This window comes from Molothrus ater, chromosome 1 (assembly GCF_012460135.2).
Source record: "Molothrus ater isolate BHLD 08-10-18 breed brown headed cowbird chromosome 1, BPBGC_Mater_1.1, whole genome shotgun sequence".
Taxonomy (NCBI): Eukaryota; Metazoa; Chordata; class Aves; order Passeriformes; family Icteridae; genus Molothrus; species Molothrus ater.
In genome coordinates, this window is record NC_050478.2 from 17290426 (window position 1) to 17307364 (window position 16939).

Sequence of the window (16939 nt, forward strand, 5' to 3'; positions counted from 1 at the left end):
GCCAAGCTCTCCTATCTAGCTATAAAATACAATTCATGTGCAATTCATTCTGTAAAACATCATACATAACTAGTGAAGCTAATGAAAAAGTGTAAATAAATATAAATGATTGACGTAATTACAAATAGGCAAATACCACATGATTTTAAAAACACCTAAAGCTCAACAATCCCTGCCTTCCTAACAGTAGGACAGGAAAAGCAGCTACAGAGGGAAAGCTGCAGTAAAAGCATATCCTTCTGTAAATGAGTGTGGATAAATCCTACTGTAACACATAATGTAGGCAGGTAGACAGGAAGGCTCCTCCCTGTTAATAAGGCAGTGGATCACCTCGTCTACCTGCTTCACTTTAGCATCACCATCTGCAGGACCTTACCTCAAATCTTTGGGGGTTTTGTAGATATTTTACTATATTGCATAGAGGAAGAAAATATGATATCCAGAATGTTGGTAACTCCTGTGTTTTAGACAGTACAACTTAAATGAACTGAACATGGGCATATTGTTACTTAAATATTCTCTGCATCTAGTTCGATCGTGTTTGCTATGATGAACATCTACTTAAGACAATGCAGCTTTGTGATAAAGCCAGTTTCCAACTGGCTTAGAGGCAAACTGTGGGATTATTGTCTTCACTACCTTGTGCATTGGTCATAGCTGGAAAAGAAACAGTTTTCCTGTCATGTGAATTACATTCAAGGGTGGAAAAAGAAAGTTCACATTCCACACCAAGAAATGTTTTTCAGTGGACAGGTTAGCACACTTTACCACTGGAAAGCTTCTGCACTGTGACACCACAGGGTTTTAAAGCAGCGTGACATTTTCAGTGATAAAGGGAAGAGAAGAGCTGGTCACCCCTTTAGGCAGGGTTCGATGCACAGATGACAAACCCTGGCAAGCTTTTGTCTCCTGTAAAGCTACTTAAATGAATAGCAGTGTGAAGGGTAGACTGCACTGCATTTTGCACATGGCAGGAACATACTGGTACATTTTCACCTGGTTCACTCTTGCAACTGATGAGATTTTTAACTGATAAAACAAGGATTTGTATATTCCCTTTCCCTCTATCTACCTCTTTTCTTTAACTTCTGTTGGAAAATGTGTTAGAACCAAGAGGTATTTTCCTAAGCATACATTTTTAATTTCTCAGGTTTATCTTGTCAAAAAATCAGCAGTATTTAGTAGAGGATTCAATATAAGACCATTAATGACAATCACAAACCTTGCTCTGTCTTTAATCAAAGGTCATGGCACTTAGTTTTCCATTTCCCATTTCTTTTCTCTTGCAGACTTTGGTCTTGGAAACAGGCTGACTACACAGATAACCTACCAGCAGCTGGTTTGCACTTAAGAGGTGTAAACACCAACCCTCATTTTAGCAGCTTGCCCATTTGAGAGGACTCCAAAGCAGGATTTAAGTACTTTTAAGATCTTTTCAATGTAGTCATGGGAACAGAAAGAAGTTTCATCACACATGACAACTGAATCCACAATGTTATAATGAAAATAGCACAACTAGCTCTGGGCAGTGAGAGACAGTCCTAGATCTTATCCCAGCTCTTCCCCAGAGGCAGTGCAGTGAGCTCACACAAGCCTTGCCACACAAATGGAGACACAGCCAGTTATCTGCCACATCTGCCCTCATCTTCTTCCACATCTGCAGCCCAGGACATGAACTGAGAAAATTCTCTGTTACATCTATTCCAACAGAAGAGGTATTAGCTGCTCAGACAGGTCTTTGGGGTCCTCTTGGTGGAGCTCAGGTCTTAATGATCTGCATGCTCAGAATCCCATGTCCTCTTTATTCTCCCAGTACTCTTCCCCACTGCTATCCAAGCTGTTTCAAGCATGTTTGCATTTTGGGAATATTCACTGCCCATGTTAACCAGAATATAAATAACTCTGAAATGTATTTCTAGAGGTCACACCCTCTTAAATGTGTGAGTTAAATGGATGCTGAATATTAATAAAACTTAATATGCAATTACAGTACATGCAATACATGCAACATACCCACCAACATGGGTAGGAGTTACAGGTTTCGAATAACCTCAGTTGTATCTATAGATAGCTAAAAATTCATTCAGCATATATGTCATAAACTTTAGTAAATTGTTTGACATATTACCTAAAAAACTGTTGTGTTTTGAAAGCATAGTCCTATATCATAACAATAGCACACACAGTTGAGAGACAACTGAGTTAACTAGAGCCAATATGGAATTTTACCAAATAAAAGTATTCTTAGTGATAGTATGTCTACATTCATTCAGCAATCCTAAGCAGCACTGAAACAAAAGACAAAAAAAAAAAAAAGGTAAATACAGAAATCCCAACCAGGTTTGGGTATTTATCTGGAAACTGTGTTCCAGACACATACTGATATGGGGCTTAGTACAAAAATACACAGCCAGAGTAATATGAGAAGCTGGAATTAACTCATCTACTTGTTCCCTGACATGACCAGGAGTAGCTTCTTGTTGGTCCTGTTTACAAATGAAAATTCTGCCAACAGTAAGGTTAAACATTACCTGACTGACAAACATGAGAAGAAAGCCGGCCATTAGCTTGCTTATCTTTGGACATCATCACAGGTCTCAGCTGATGGGACAATATCATTTCATTCAGTTTTTGCTGCAATGCTAAGTAATCTTCAGATAATTTTGATATCTGAAAAATATATTTTTACATTATTTTAGAAGTAAGTATACATGTTCCAAGATAATCAAAGGTAAAATAGGGAATTAATTTAAAAGGTATTGCTCCACTGACTGCAGTGCACACCCCTACCACATTTACCTCCTAATTTCTTGAAAAAAAATTAAGATGGGAAAAAAAAGACATATAGGAAACTCAACATTGCAGTCCAGTCCTACAGCTACTTCTCATTGGTTCACATACATGAGCAGATGGTGCCTTGCTGATGCAAGATTGCTTCTACAGCTGTAGGCATACTTCTCTGCACATGTGCAAGTCTCTGACATTGGCACATCAGCTTTAGTTTCATTTACAGGGACATTTCACAAGTGTACTGAATTGTAGGGACCTTGATGGGTAAACAAACATTTGAAAGGCAAAGCTTCTGCATTTAACTTAAATCAGATTAATATTATTTTTGCCAGTACTCTGACTTTTCCTCCTTGCTGAAAAGGCTGTTTTCACTTGCAAACCAAAATATGCATTTTCATAGAGCACACATTACAAAATCTGTCTTAGTTGAGAGAGCAAAACCTTGGTGCCATAGAAGTCAGTAAAACAATTTACTGTTCTGTCACTGCTCAGACTATTATGCTCCACCTACATTGCTTACAAGCTTCTTACCTGTCGTGAAAAGGCTGCCAAATCACAAGCCTCTTTCTCTGAGTCTCCCTTCAGTGTCTTAGTGTCTTCAGCCTCTGTACTGGTGCTTTCCCTACCTTTTGTTGTTTGGGGATTGTTATTTTGAACGTGTATTGCTTCTGTTGGCTCCTTTATTGTTTTCTCTTGACTTTTGCAAGGTAGTTTCCCTTCTTTTCTGAGTTGTCCTCTCCTTCTGTAACCCCGGTAATTACTCTGAATTACTACTGCTGCCTTCTCTTTGTCTTCTAAACCTTGCTTTTCTGCCTCAACCTGCTTCCATGAGCCTCTTCTTAGTGACTCTTTTCTTGTGATTCCTTTAGCTCCTGTAGGCATCACTGCTTCACGCTTTAGGTAGTTTCTTTCCTTATCCCTGTCGGTCCTTGGCTGGACCACAGCAGATTCTTGATTTTGCCAGTCTGCACTGAGTGTATCTTGATTATCTTGCTCTTGCTGGAATCTAGGTTCAGCTGAGGTTTTGACAGAAGATTTGCTGGGTAACTCTTCCAAAGAGTCCTGTTCTTCACCTTCACTAACCTCTTCTACTGCCAGGTTCTGCTTCACAGGAGCTGCCTCTCCTTCACTAGATGTTTGCTGTTGCTCCTCTCCATTCCCTGTGTCACTGTACCCAGAGCACTTGCTGTCAGTGACAGCATCAGGTTCATCTTGAGTCTCCTCAGTTGCTACCTCTTCCAGTGTATCATTTTGAGCTGGCTGCAGTTGTGCTTCAAGGAATTCCACAGCAGATAATTCATCCTCTGCTATGGCAGCTGCTTCTTCTTCTGTTCTAGGGAGGGCACTCTCAGTTGGACTTTCCTCAGGATCTTGAAGTTCTTCATCATTTTCCTTCTTGCTAGTAGTTGCATTTTCAATTTCTTGCTTTCTAAGTGATTCCCTGAATGGAGCAGAGTTTTAGGCAAAAATTACAGCTGAAGGAGATGAAGAATAGAGACAACTTTACAACTACCTTTGGTGGTCTTTGTGTACTAACAGGCAACTTGATACAGTGCAACATGGGAAAGATTTAGTGCCTATAGCTGGAATTAAAGATAGCAATTTCTGTTGTTATATTATATGTTATTATACAACATATATATTATATGTTATTTCTGTTGTTATATTAACTATTATTATTATTATTAGTAGTAGTAGTAGTAGTAGCAGTAGTAGTAGTAGTAGTAGTATCTCTTAAAGTGAAAAGGGATAATATTATTATCATCAACATCATCATCTCTTAAGTTAAAAGGGACATCGCTGTTAAACTTAATGGAAAATTGCCATGAAGACAATCTAGGTTGTGTGAAACAGTAAAGAATTAATAAATAATAAGATAAAACAGTACAGTATTAATTTAAATGTTAACAGAAACATAAGGCATGAACCTCTTAGCGTTTCAAGAATGTATACATACACACAATCCTAAAGGTATTCTGTGTTTCCTCTGTCATCACCTTTGCTTATCTTGAACAGAGTCTTAAAACAAGAACAGCTCCTTGCAGATATCTATCTCATTCTTGTCTGAACATTTTTTTTTATTATGAGCTAATTCCAAAGAGACTCATCTATAGGTTACATTAACATTACAGGTAGGTACAGCATTGTTGATCTTTCTCCTAAATGTGCCTTTATTCCTTGGTCTTGAAAAGATAAGAAAATTGGCTGCTGCCATTAAAAACCTTCATATAAATATCCATTACTTCTGCATACGTATCTAGAATAATCCTAAATTTCTTCACTCTTATCTTATAATGTTGTTATTCAGTGCTGTAATTACTGGAAAGGGACACGTTTGAGTGACATAAGAGAAAATAACACTACCTCCTGCTTTTGAAGACCTTCCTCTCCTTATATCCCCTGTAGTGAGACTGAATTGTTATTGCTGCTTTGTTTCTTGTTTCAGTTAGTTCTTTTCTCTTCTTCCTGAGTAAGTATCCTCTGGCAACTGATACAAATTGTAATGCAAAACAACCTTAGGCAACAAGCAATGGGTGCCACATACATTTCAGACAGTCAAATACTAACAGCATTAAACAAAAGCTAATAAGGAAATACAGACCAGGGTGCCTATTATGATTATGTTTCATCTGAAATGATTCCCATAAAACCTTTTTGAGATTTCAGAAAGCTGTACCCATTCTACATGAGGATACAACAAGCTCTTTCTTCAATTTTATTGGACTAAAGAAAATATAGGAAGATGCAGAATAAAACAGAAGCACAGAGCTGTACAAGTGCCTCGAGAACACCGTACTCTGAGCTTAATGTACCTGCTTTGCCTGATTCAGGCAATTGATTTGACTCTGTCTTTCATTTCCATGGGAAATGCCTGATTATCAGCCTATAGAGATTACCAGGTTGTCAACTGGCACAGGCTTGGAATTAGCTGAACATTCAATAGATCAGAGAGAAACTGAGAATCTTATAGCTCAGCAGTTACAGAAGACTTAGCTCATGCTCCTTCTGCAAAGACTGATTATTCAAAATGAAAATGCTCAACATAAAAGATGTGCTAAGCTCCACAGTAACCAGGTGCACTGTGGCAGAGAAACTCCCTACCAGTGCATTGTGGGAGGCACAAGGTTAATTTTCTGGTTTGAATCAGAAATAAGGACTCAAACATGGGCCTTCCCTGGGCCACCTAGGTGCTGACAGGTCACTGGGGCCTGGATGCAGTTGCCAGCACATTGGTATCTGGTGCCATCTGAAGTGCTCCAGGATAGCAAGGCATCCACATGGAGCTGGCGGAAAGAACAGGACAGATGGGACTTTCTGGACAAGAAAAGTTGGCTATACCAGGTGAAAGAAAGCTGGAGGCCAGACCAGATAACCAGGGCACCTCGAATGACACTAGATACCGGTATGAGGGCAAATGAGCTGAGCATTTGCTGATTTTAAATAAAATTATTCAAACCCTAGGCTCTACTGACTATAACAGCAGTTTAGACATCTAGATCACAGTTAGACATCTACACTGAAGTGTCCTAATCAGAATCTGAATTGCATTCAGAATCTTGCTTCAAAAACTTTTGAACTTGCAAATAATTTCCTAATGGGAACTGGCACAGTCTCCACAGTGCTGTGATTTGGACAAATCTGCAATTCCAAGGATTCAGCACAAATCGGCTAATCCCTGGCTAAATAAAAATAACATAGTGTTTTGTCAAAATATTTCTGTTGAACTCTTAATTCCAAATGCAGTACCAAGAGTATGGGGATAGTGGATTCAGGTGACTTAAATATCCTGTGGACATGGTATATATGGGACTCTTTCTTCAGCTCTGCTGAGAGTGTTTTGCATAACAGTGAAAAGGTCAAGCTCACTTGAAAATGAGAAGGGAGCATTAGCAGTCTGTTCCAACACATTCATATAACTTAGTGCTAAGTTTTATGTGCTTTAGCATTCCCCACCCATAACTTAGACCAGCCTGGGCACCAGTAGGTGCAGTCAATCAATGTAAGAAGGACCATATAAAATGGGCATAAATTAACCTTGGTAACTGGATATAGCAAAAACTGGATATAACTGGATATAACAAAGAAACACAAATACTTATTCGAAGTAGCACAGTTGGATCTTATATTGCAGTCTGACAGAGCCTCAGAAAAGTGGAAATTGTAAAGCACTTGGAATACTTCTTGAGTTTCCTGGACTTCTGAGACAATTCTCTTTCCACTTTCATATAAAAGCAACTCAACAGGAGTAGTTTTGAAACAAAACAAGTTATCAATGGGCATGGCAATATAAGCTGCATCTGGTCTTTTTAGACTATTCTGGTTCACTTTTGAGGTTTTCTGAGAAGTTTGTAATGATATAGCTGCTGTATAAGCTTTGTATTCAAACTGGAAGAGAAGTTTTGTATTGCTTTAGAAATAAATGGGGGGAAAAATGGAGAGAGCTAAGTAAAAATGGACTTCATTTGAGTTTTGGCTTCTTGTGCACTGAAGAAGTTGAAATGCAATTGCAGACATGAAAGAAGGTGGACAAAAAGAAACACTTGGGACACTAACAGAGTAAAATGGTAACTTTATACTTGTGCATTTGCTAAATATTCCAATATAATTGGCTGTGTTCAGATGTGTAATAATTTTTGGCACATTACTGGATTTTATGCTGTTTTTAGATTGTTTCCTACACTGATAAAGTTTTACCAACTGCAGTGAAGTGATCTTCAGTACACACTGGTCCAGTGCAATTAACAGATATATCTGACAATGATTAAAACCACCACTGGTGGTGGTATATACTCATGAAGGCATATCTTATGTTGTTTAAATCTAGACAGCCTGGGCACTGGCAACACTAGATTACATTTGGGTTGTCACCTTTGTAATTACTGACAAGGTTTGCTATGGCATTTGAGCATCCCACTTCACAGCATTGAAAATGCCTAAATCACTCTGAGGTGCAGGTAACAGAGTCACCCATTTCAGCCACTGTATATAGACATGTAATAGATAAGTTATACCTCAGAACATGCAAATGAGCATAGTCAATCAGTATAGTGAGAATCTGGGTCAACATATTGTGTATGGATAACACATTAAAAGCCAAGAAAGCAAACAATTCTTACTTGCTTGAAATTTGATCATATATTCTTCCACTTTTTTATTATGCTTTGCATTTTTGTATTCTTTACGAGCAACAAACCCCCTGTAAGCTGAAAAGAGATGTTAAAAACTAGGTAATCCACTAGGTACAAAAAAGAATAAAAATATTCTGGAATTACAGACCTCTATTAAAATATTCATAAATATTTTACAGGCTTTATGTTTCAGAAAACACGGCAAACAAGCACAAATAATAAATCTACATAAAAATACATTTTCTGGTCAATAAAGTTATTATGAAACAAATGAATATAAAACACAAGATAATCAGAATGTAAAATAAGATTATGTTTGAAAGTATTAAAAAAATCAGTTGATGCCTCCATCAACAGGGTAATTGGCCTTATTATCTAGGACAGTTAATATATTTTATTTTCATTATTACATTATACAACCTTGTCAGTGCATGCCAGAATATTATTAATAAGAGTATCATCTGTGCAATCACATCCTTCCATTCTTAAAATTGCCTTTTAAATATAACACTGATAAATGTAATTTCAGTAAAGAGATTGTAATAACCTGGTTAAAAGAAATTTTTTTTCATAAGAACAGATATGACCAAGTATATTTTGTCAAGTGCAACAGCAGGAAAAGAGCAAAATCCACATCCAGCATGCACATTCATCAATCAACTGTACACATGCACTAACTTTAAGCAACATGTTAAATGTTTTAAAGCTATTACCTGACTGTATTTTAATAGCACTTTGTTCCCTTTGTTCCTTTATCTTTTTGTATCTCCTCGAACCCAGCCACCCTCGGACATAAGCTTGAATTAAAATAATCATGTCAACTGTCTCCTTCCGCATTAAATTCAGCTGCTCCACATGATAGTATTTGAGGAATACCTTAAAAAGAGAAACAAACAGAAGTTTTAGTTACCTTCCCTGCCCTTTATTCATTCAATCCATTTAACATCAGCAAGAGTTACAAGCTGGTTTCAAATGATGAACAGACCCTTCAGTTGTAGTACCTAAAGGATAATTCTTAGAGATAACATTTTCATTGTTTGGGATATTAGTTTACCTTACTCTTCTCTTCAGCATCTTTCATCAGTCCCTGCTTATTAATTTTTTTATGGCAAGATTTTTGAAAGTTTCAGTGCAAACCTTCAGTCTGTAACTATAAATCTGTTTTCAAAACTACAAGGCTGACAGTTTTGTTAACCTCACAAATGTAATGTACATTATTATATAAACATGATCCATATCTGGAACCTTCAATTGCTCCGTTTCCCAATTTTAAACCTAAAACATAGTTTATTTACTAAATTGCTTTTATCAAGCATGAAATTCACATAAGTCTGGAAAAATGAATCCAGAACAAGGGTTGCCAACACATTCCTGGTGTGTATTAAGGTCTTAACTTTTTAAAAAGAGTAGAGACCAACAGCTACTCCAACCAAATGGGTGAGAAAACAAATTGTTTAATATCTTAACAATAGCATACTGGAATGAAGAAGATACAGTATATTAAAAAATTACTTTAGTTTTTCCAAGAACCCAGTTGTCAAGGTGGGCTTTTTCCAAGATGGCAGCACAGGTCTCCGGGCTGACTGGAGGATCATCATTTGTTTTGTAACAGATGAGGTAATACCTAGAGACAAATGCATGATTCTTTATTTGATTAATGGAGGATAATACATGCACATACATTTAAACCATTCTTTTAAGTAATAAAAACAATTGCATGAAAGAAAACATAGCACTTAAAAAAAACCCCAGCATATGAAATAAAGTGCAGTTATTTATTTACACAGTACTAAGGAACTCAATCAAAAGTGGATGAGTGACATGTTACAAACCCTGGAGAGTTTTTTAATTCTATACCAACAGCAGAAGGTTTTTAAAAATAATTCAACCCAACTAGAATAGCACAACATTTCTTTCCTGTTCACTACATACTGTGAAAGTGATTCAGTGGCAATATAAAAATAAAATAAAAATATTTTAAAAGCTTTTCTGTCTAAATTATATTATTTTATATTTAGAAATGTCACAAAAATTTCCTATCTTGTCTCATGTGCTAGACCATCTGCCTTTGAGATACTTAATATCTGAATAGATGTTGAGATGCATCCCAGCTCTTGTTAGCTCCTTGGAATCAGTTTTGCAGATCCTTTTGGAACATGTAAGTGCCATTGTGACACATCATCTGTAAGCACTTAATCTGGCAAACTCATTACTCAGAATTAATTCTGACTAGGAAAGAGGTCACGATGCTCACTCATAAAAATTACCTGTGATACGCCAGCTCAGCTGCTGGATAGAAAATACTTGTTTGTTCCAGGACTTTTCAAAATACTCTATAACAAAATGAACCATATCTATCTTGGCTTTTTAATTTAAGAAAATTACATTAATTATATGTGCTTCCTGACAGTACATTCTGGTTTTCTTGTTATTCAGGCTTATGTTCTTTAAACACAAAGCCTGGGTTTACCAGCTTTAAATGATGGTAACAGTTTGCTCATGGAATAATAAAAGAGACAATGTCGATTTCTTCATTACCACCTACAGTTCCCTTTTTTTTCTTTTTGTAAAACACAATGAATTGGCTTATTTTTATGACAACCAAATAATGATGCCATTATCTCAGGTCTACCTGTAACTCTCAACTACTAAAAAAACCCAAACCCAAAATAAGACATACATTTAATAAAAATCCTTTTTCCTTAGAGGGCCACGTCCTCAGTGCCAGTGATCTGCACAGTCTCACTGTAATCAGGGGCACAGTCTCTAGAGAGCTACCCCATTATGTTTACTGCTTTTATCTATGTTACTTGAACAGTTAAGTTTGGGATTTTTTAAAATAAAAATCAGTTACCAAAAGCTACAGCACATCATGTAGTGATAACTATCTCTTTCCATGCTTCACTCTTCTAAAAGCTGCATACTTCCAAAACAGCAACAGTTCCAGGATTATTTTTTCCAGAAACAGGGCTTTAAAACATCACTTTACTGTTCCCCTCTCATCTCATGCACCTGCAGCACTCTGCAACTAGCTCTCTCTTTCTAGTGCACTATTTCTTTTAAGTGCTTCTCTCCAAATAGGTGATGCTTGCTTCTTCCCAGTTTTGATTTCCATTCCATACAACTCTGTTCTGACTGAGACAAATACACAGGGTCTTTATTTTTAAGAGAGAAGTATAGATTTTTGGGGTGGAGGAAGAAGGTAGCTAAAGGAATAATACAACCACATTGAGTTCATTACTCTGCTTCTTAACAGAAGTGACTAATACTATGAATTATATTTTAAACAACACTATGCAGTTTATTGCACTCAATAAACTTTTCAGCCCTAGACTAGGAATCCCAAATCATCATCTACCCTTGCACAAGCAGATGTTGCACAGTGCTGAAACCTGGGAGCTAGAGAAACTGTGGTGTTCCTTGGATGCTGTGGCTGCCAATTCTTGGCTTTGATTTGAAGTAATGCATTTCTAATACTCAAGTCCTTGAAGAAACTTGCAGAATATAAGCAAGTAAATTTCTACCCAAATGCTCAGAGAGCCTGAATCACAGAAATCATTCTGTGATTCATCATCTTTCCCTACCCATCAAAAACAGGTTACTAATCTTGTGCCTGAACTACTCTTGGTCATTCTGCCTATAACCTTCTTTGTCACAGGAAATGTCCTTGTATTTTTTTCAAAGATCATGTCAAAAACAATGCTGGTGCTTAACAAGCACTGGCTGGCAATTGTAGGAGAGAAAGGAGCTCCTTCACGTCGATGTTACCGTTTTATGAAGTTAGCAAAGAGTATACGATGTGAGTAACCCTGTCTGCGGATCCGTGCTGTCTCCAGGATTCCCGTGTAACGCAGCTGAACCAACACTTTCTCTTTGTCAAACTTGTTTGCCTGCCGGTCGTTGTTGGGCTTGATGCACCTGACAAAATGGGGCTGGCCAACGACCATTTTGGATAACAAATCCATCAGAGAATACTGCAAAAAAGTAACAAGAGATCTGTCACCAGGATACTTATGAAACTTGTATATAGATCCATGTGTAGTTGAAATTTTACTTCATATGATCAGAATCATGTCCAAAACCATATACATGTCATTAGGCTGATAGTTTAAGAGTAGATGAAGTAAATGACCCCCCAAAAATTCTAGCTTTTCTAAGCTAGAAAAGCATCTAATAGTTTATACTACTTGCAAAACACTGATTCCAAATAAATGTACCAAATTTCATCCAGAACATTCTCACAGATTTCAATGATGTCCAACATATGACAGAATACTTACACTCACATTTCCTTGCTTATCTAGGTAATTACAGCCATTTTTTGCTAGGTAATTACAGCCATTTTTCTTTTTATTGCTGTCACCTATTTGAAGACCCTTTTTCACCTAGAGAGTAAATCATCCATCAATGGATGGGAAGGGGAACAGCAGCAAGCCAGTAAATATTTCAATTCCTTCATTAGACTGAAGGAAATGAAAGCTACCCCAGAAGAAGGGCTGGTTGAACTGCTCTGATCTTGGTGTGTCCTGCTCATTGTATAGACTGATGGTGATATGGTAACTGCCCTGCCAAGAGGAAACTTCCAAGGATGGCAAAGCTAGAAGATCACAATTCCAAAGCTGCAATTTTCCCACCTCCCCAGAGTACCAGGCTAGCAGAGGGGATGCAGCCTCTCCATGCCAGCTGAGGGGAATCTGACTGTAAACAACCTTGACTGGTGTTTTGAAAAATTGCTTCATGGGAGGATCAAATTAAAACACAAATGAAGAGGCTCATTCCTCAAGATTCAACCTGACTCAACAGAAAGAGGCAGCCAGGAGGTAATGCAGCTCAGCAGTAGGTTGGTTACATGAAACCAGTGTAGGACGTCAAGAGCCATATGTTTCCTATTAAAATGGGCAATTCCGTTCTGGACAGAAGCTGCACCATACAGCAAAGTGCTTAATTAGCTCCATCACCAGTGTGCCAACTGAACACAAATAAGTAGGACGTGCTAATGGATATCTTTTTTTCCATGCAGTCTGAGGTGGCATATGCTTTTCTCAGTCACCCATAGATTTCTGTGTATGAGTAAACCAGTGGGGCTGAAGGTGGATTTTCATTTAAGAGCATTAGCTATCATGATCTAAGCAAGGATGTCCATGGCAGAAAATAGTATCAGAAAAGTGTAAACATAATTAACTCATTTGCAGCCTCTGATGCTAGAAGTGCTGATAATGCACTGAGTCATAGACATTAATTTGAATGAGATTCAATATTTTTTTTCCATCTAGAATATTCGAACAGTATATAGCTTTGGACCACTGTGGTACCTAAACTGAAATTATCCTTCACAGTCCACAAAGCTGTGCAACTGTATCTAAAAAAGAGAGATCTGGCTCCTCATTGTTCTGACATAGATGTAAGTGAACTCCTACAGGTCATAAAATCATAAGAATATATTGACTTGGAAGGAACTCATCAGGATCATCAAGTCCAACACCTGGCCCTGTGCAGGACACCCCAAGAATCACACCATGTGATGGAAAGTATTGTCCAAATGCTCCTGGAACTCTGCTGTGACCGTTTCCTTGGAGAACCAGTTCCAGGGCCCAGCCACCTTCTGGGTGAAGAATGTTTTCCTAATATCCAACATAAACCTCCCCTGATTCAGCTTTGTGCCCTTCCCTTATGTCCTGTCACTGGTCATGCCAGTGAAGAGATCAGTGTCTGCCGTTCCTCTTCCCCTCGTGAGGATGTTGAAGGTCGCAATGAGGTATCCCTTCAGCCTCCCATTCTCCAGGCTGGACAGACCAAGTGACTTCAGCTGCTTCTCATAGGGCTCCCCTCCTAAATGTTAGACCTTCACCATCCTCATGGCCCTCCTGTGGACTCTAACAGTTTAATCTCTTTCTTATATTGTGGCCCCCAGAACTGCCCCCAGCACTCGAGGTGAGGCTGCCCCAGTGCAGAGCAGAGCAGGAAAATCCTCTCCCTTGCCCAGTTGGCCATGCTGTGCCTGATGCCCCCCAGGACAGGGTTGGCTCTCCTGGCTTCCAGGGCACTGTTGGCTCAGGTTCACCTTGCCATGAACCAGGACCTCCAGATCTTGTTCTATGGCACTGCTCACCAGCCTCCCATTCCCCAGTCTCTACACACAACCAGGGCTGCCTCATTCCAGATGCAGAATTTGGCCATTGTGTTTCTGAATTGTCATATGATTTGTTGAGGTCTCTCTGCAGAGCCTCTCTGCTCTCAAGAAGTTGACAGCTCCTCTCAATTTAGTGTCATCAGCAAACCTGGCATTCCTTTGAGCTGTGCGCTAAATTCACCATGAACATTCCCTCAGCCACTTGATGGTTTGCTGGGACAGATGACTAAACAAGAGTTGGAAATTCAGAGTAGAACCAACTCTGTGCACCACTTCAGATGCTCTTCACTGCTATTTGCTGTTTTAGGACCAGCAGCAGAGCCAGTGCTTGGGAAGATCCAGAGCACTGCTGAAGGAGCCACAAGGATGAACTCTGGGTGGCCTCTGTGCAGTGACCATCGAGAACTTTCTCTGGAGCTCCTGCTTCCAATTAAGTTTTCCCTCTTTTTTAAACTCTTAAGGAAATGCTATACCACAAATCTCCAATCTCTCTTTTTCTTCTTTGGTGGAAAAACAAGCAAGTGAAAGATTAATATTGATCATCATACATCACCATGACAGCATGGTGGCTGTGCAACCAAGTACAGTTAAAGATGAAACATCACAATCTCCTCAAGATATTTGTACTGCACAGACTGCTGCACCATATATACAGTCCACAAACTCTAAATGGATCACTACTGACTCTAACTCAACAGGTGCATTTCAAAAAGTAAAAGAATAAGCATTTTTTGTACTCTAGAAATATTTATTAAAAGATCTGACATCTTACTCTAAAATAAGAAGCAACTGTCTGTGTTTTCATGCTGGTTGTTTCTCTTGGATGATGTCCAGTATCTCCTGCTTCATTCTATAAAGATGAAGAAAAAACATTTTATCGCTAGTTAGCCTGCAGTGCCCTTTCCAATGCCACAAGAAAGCACCCCTCAGACAACATACATAATTTTAAAAGTATTCTAAACAGCAAAAGTTACAGCATGATCACTAGCACAAATCAGTGACACCAACACTTTGCTACACAATACACAAACATTCACACACACAAAGGGCACAAGTTGGTAACAGAGCATCTAATCACTGCCACAAATAACTGGACAATGTCTGAGGTCCTGTCTGTTATTTCATCATCACTGTTAATTTGATAGTTTTCTAAGGAATGTAGCTATACTCCACACCAATATTTTAATTTCTCTTTTTGCTACAATACAGCAGGGAAATAGTATTTTTTTCCCCTGAAGTTGTTATAAAACTATAGCCAGAAAGAAGGGAAATGTTAGGTTTTTACCTCACGGAAGGAATATGAATTGCACAACACAAAGATATCCAGCTAAACAGAAAAGAAAATAGAAGAGGGAGAAAAACCAAGGAAGGGGTTACTCACTTACTTTCAATACCAAAACAGCAACTGCCTTTCTAGTTTAAATTAGGCTTCAATGCAGAATCACAAAATCAGTTTTCTTACCTTTGTATGACTGATTGATTTTTGGGAGGTCCACATTTGATAACTGATTGTAGTTTTGCTTTTGGTGTGTGCTAGGTTACCTATGGGAAGATGAAAGAAAGTAACATACCACAGTGCTTACATGTCATCTAAACTAAGAATGATTCTGAACCACCCTATTCATGCTCCCAGTGAAACCATATGATTACAAAGATCATTGACTTTTTCAGAGTGTGTCCTCATTTCCCCTTTAACCCTTGGGATGGAATGAGCTCTGAAGAAGTTGCATGAACACAGAACATGGTTTTTTCTCCTTCAGCTCATATGTCATCTGCTAGATAAAAAAATAAACAGACTGCTGTAGAAGGTAAGATAGATACATCTTAGACCATCCTTGTGGTTTTACCCTAAGAATGTTACCGTTCTATTCTAGTTTAATGCTACATATTAAAGAAAAAAGTGCTAATACCCTTCTCTGGCCCTGAGGAAAAGTGACATGGCATGACTCAAGTTTATACACCTAAACTCTAGTCTTTACTTCGCTTTCAACCCCCAGTAAAAATAAGATTGTATCTTTCCACAGAACTTGCTGGAAACCATCACTGGCCTGTCCTTTCTCTGAAGTGTGGCTCACTATTCCTGGAAGGCTAATAGCTCACATGGACTAAAACTGTCCCAGGGAGGCATTCTAACCATTAATCAGAATAAGCAGCCCTGTGGGAATGTTTCAGCTGCTATTCACTGGCTCTGTTTGGTTTATTAGCACAGGCAAAGTCTTAAAGCTCTAACTCTGGAACTCTAAGCCAAGCAATACCTTTATTATGATGACCTTGAAGGACTAAGTGCATTGACATGTTTTGCACAGATACTGGTCTTTTCAAGGAATAATGAAAATTCTGCTGAGCTTTCCATCATGCCTCTCTGTGCTGATAAACTCTAAATATTGCTGCATGCTGCCACTGCTTCTGCTAATAACATAACACCTCTGCGATCTCCCTCCCCACTGGGAAAGCCTGTATCTCTCTGTGCTCAGCTGCTATCAGGAAGAGGTGGATAAGAGCTGGAATAACAGCTGCAAATATGTGTCATGGTAATGCACCTGGTATTATGTGATGATACCAAGGCCTAAACCTCCATGGGGTTCAGCTGAGTATCACAAGGTGGGAAGGAAAAAAGAGGATTACTCAAAGCTAACTTTAGCTATCTGAAAGTGAGGTGTCTACAGGATCCCTGCTGTATTCAGTGGAGAGAGACACCTTCAGAGGAGATTTTTCTCATCCCAAGAGAAACACCTGAGATAGGCAAGATGGGTTGGACTTTGGGTAATTCTCTGCAATTACTCTGATTCTAGATAAATAACACAGATCAGCCTAACTTTTAGGTGGCTGTAGCTGGAAGGTTTGAGTCAGTTTTGAAATGCTACATGCAGTGTTTCACAATATTTAACAA

The 16939-nt window shown here is 38.5% G+C and overlaps 1 protein-coding gene across 1 annotated transcript in view; it reads right to left on the reverse strand.

Annotated features, from left to right (window-relative positions):
• MYO3A (myosin IIIA) overlaps nucleotides 1–16939 on the reverse strand; it is a 112077-nt gene that overhangs the window by 13614 nt on the left and 81524 nt on the right. Inside the window, exons 23-31 of the mRNA XM_036379010.2 lie at nucleotides 15512–15591; nucleotides 14822–14899; nucleotides 11688–11893; nucleotides 9432–9543; nucleotides 8633–8795; nucleotides 7908–7994; nucleotides 5155–5278; nucleotides 3322–4231; nucleotides 2532–2670 (exon numbers count right to left, since the gene is read on the reverse strand). Coding sequence (XP_036234903.1) covers nucleotides 2532–2670; nucleotides 3322–4231; nucleotides 5155–5278; nucleotides 7908–7994; nucleotides 8633–8795; nucleotides 9432–9543; nucleotides 11688–11893; nucleotides 14822–14899; nucleotides 15512–15591 — 1899 coding nt within the window. The remainder of the gene's footprint in view (nucleotides 1–2531; nucleotides 2671–3321; nucleotides 4232–5154; nucleotides 5279–7907; nucleotides 7995–8632; nucleotides 8796–9431; nucleotides 9544–11687; nucleotides 11894–14821; nucleotides 14900–15511; nucleotides 15592–16939) is intronic.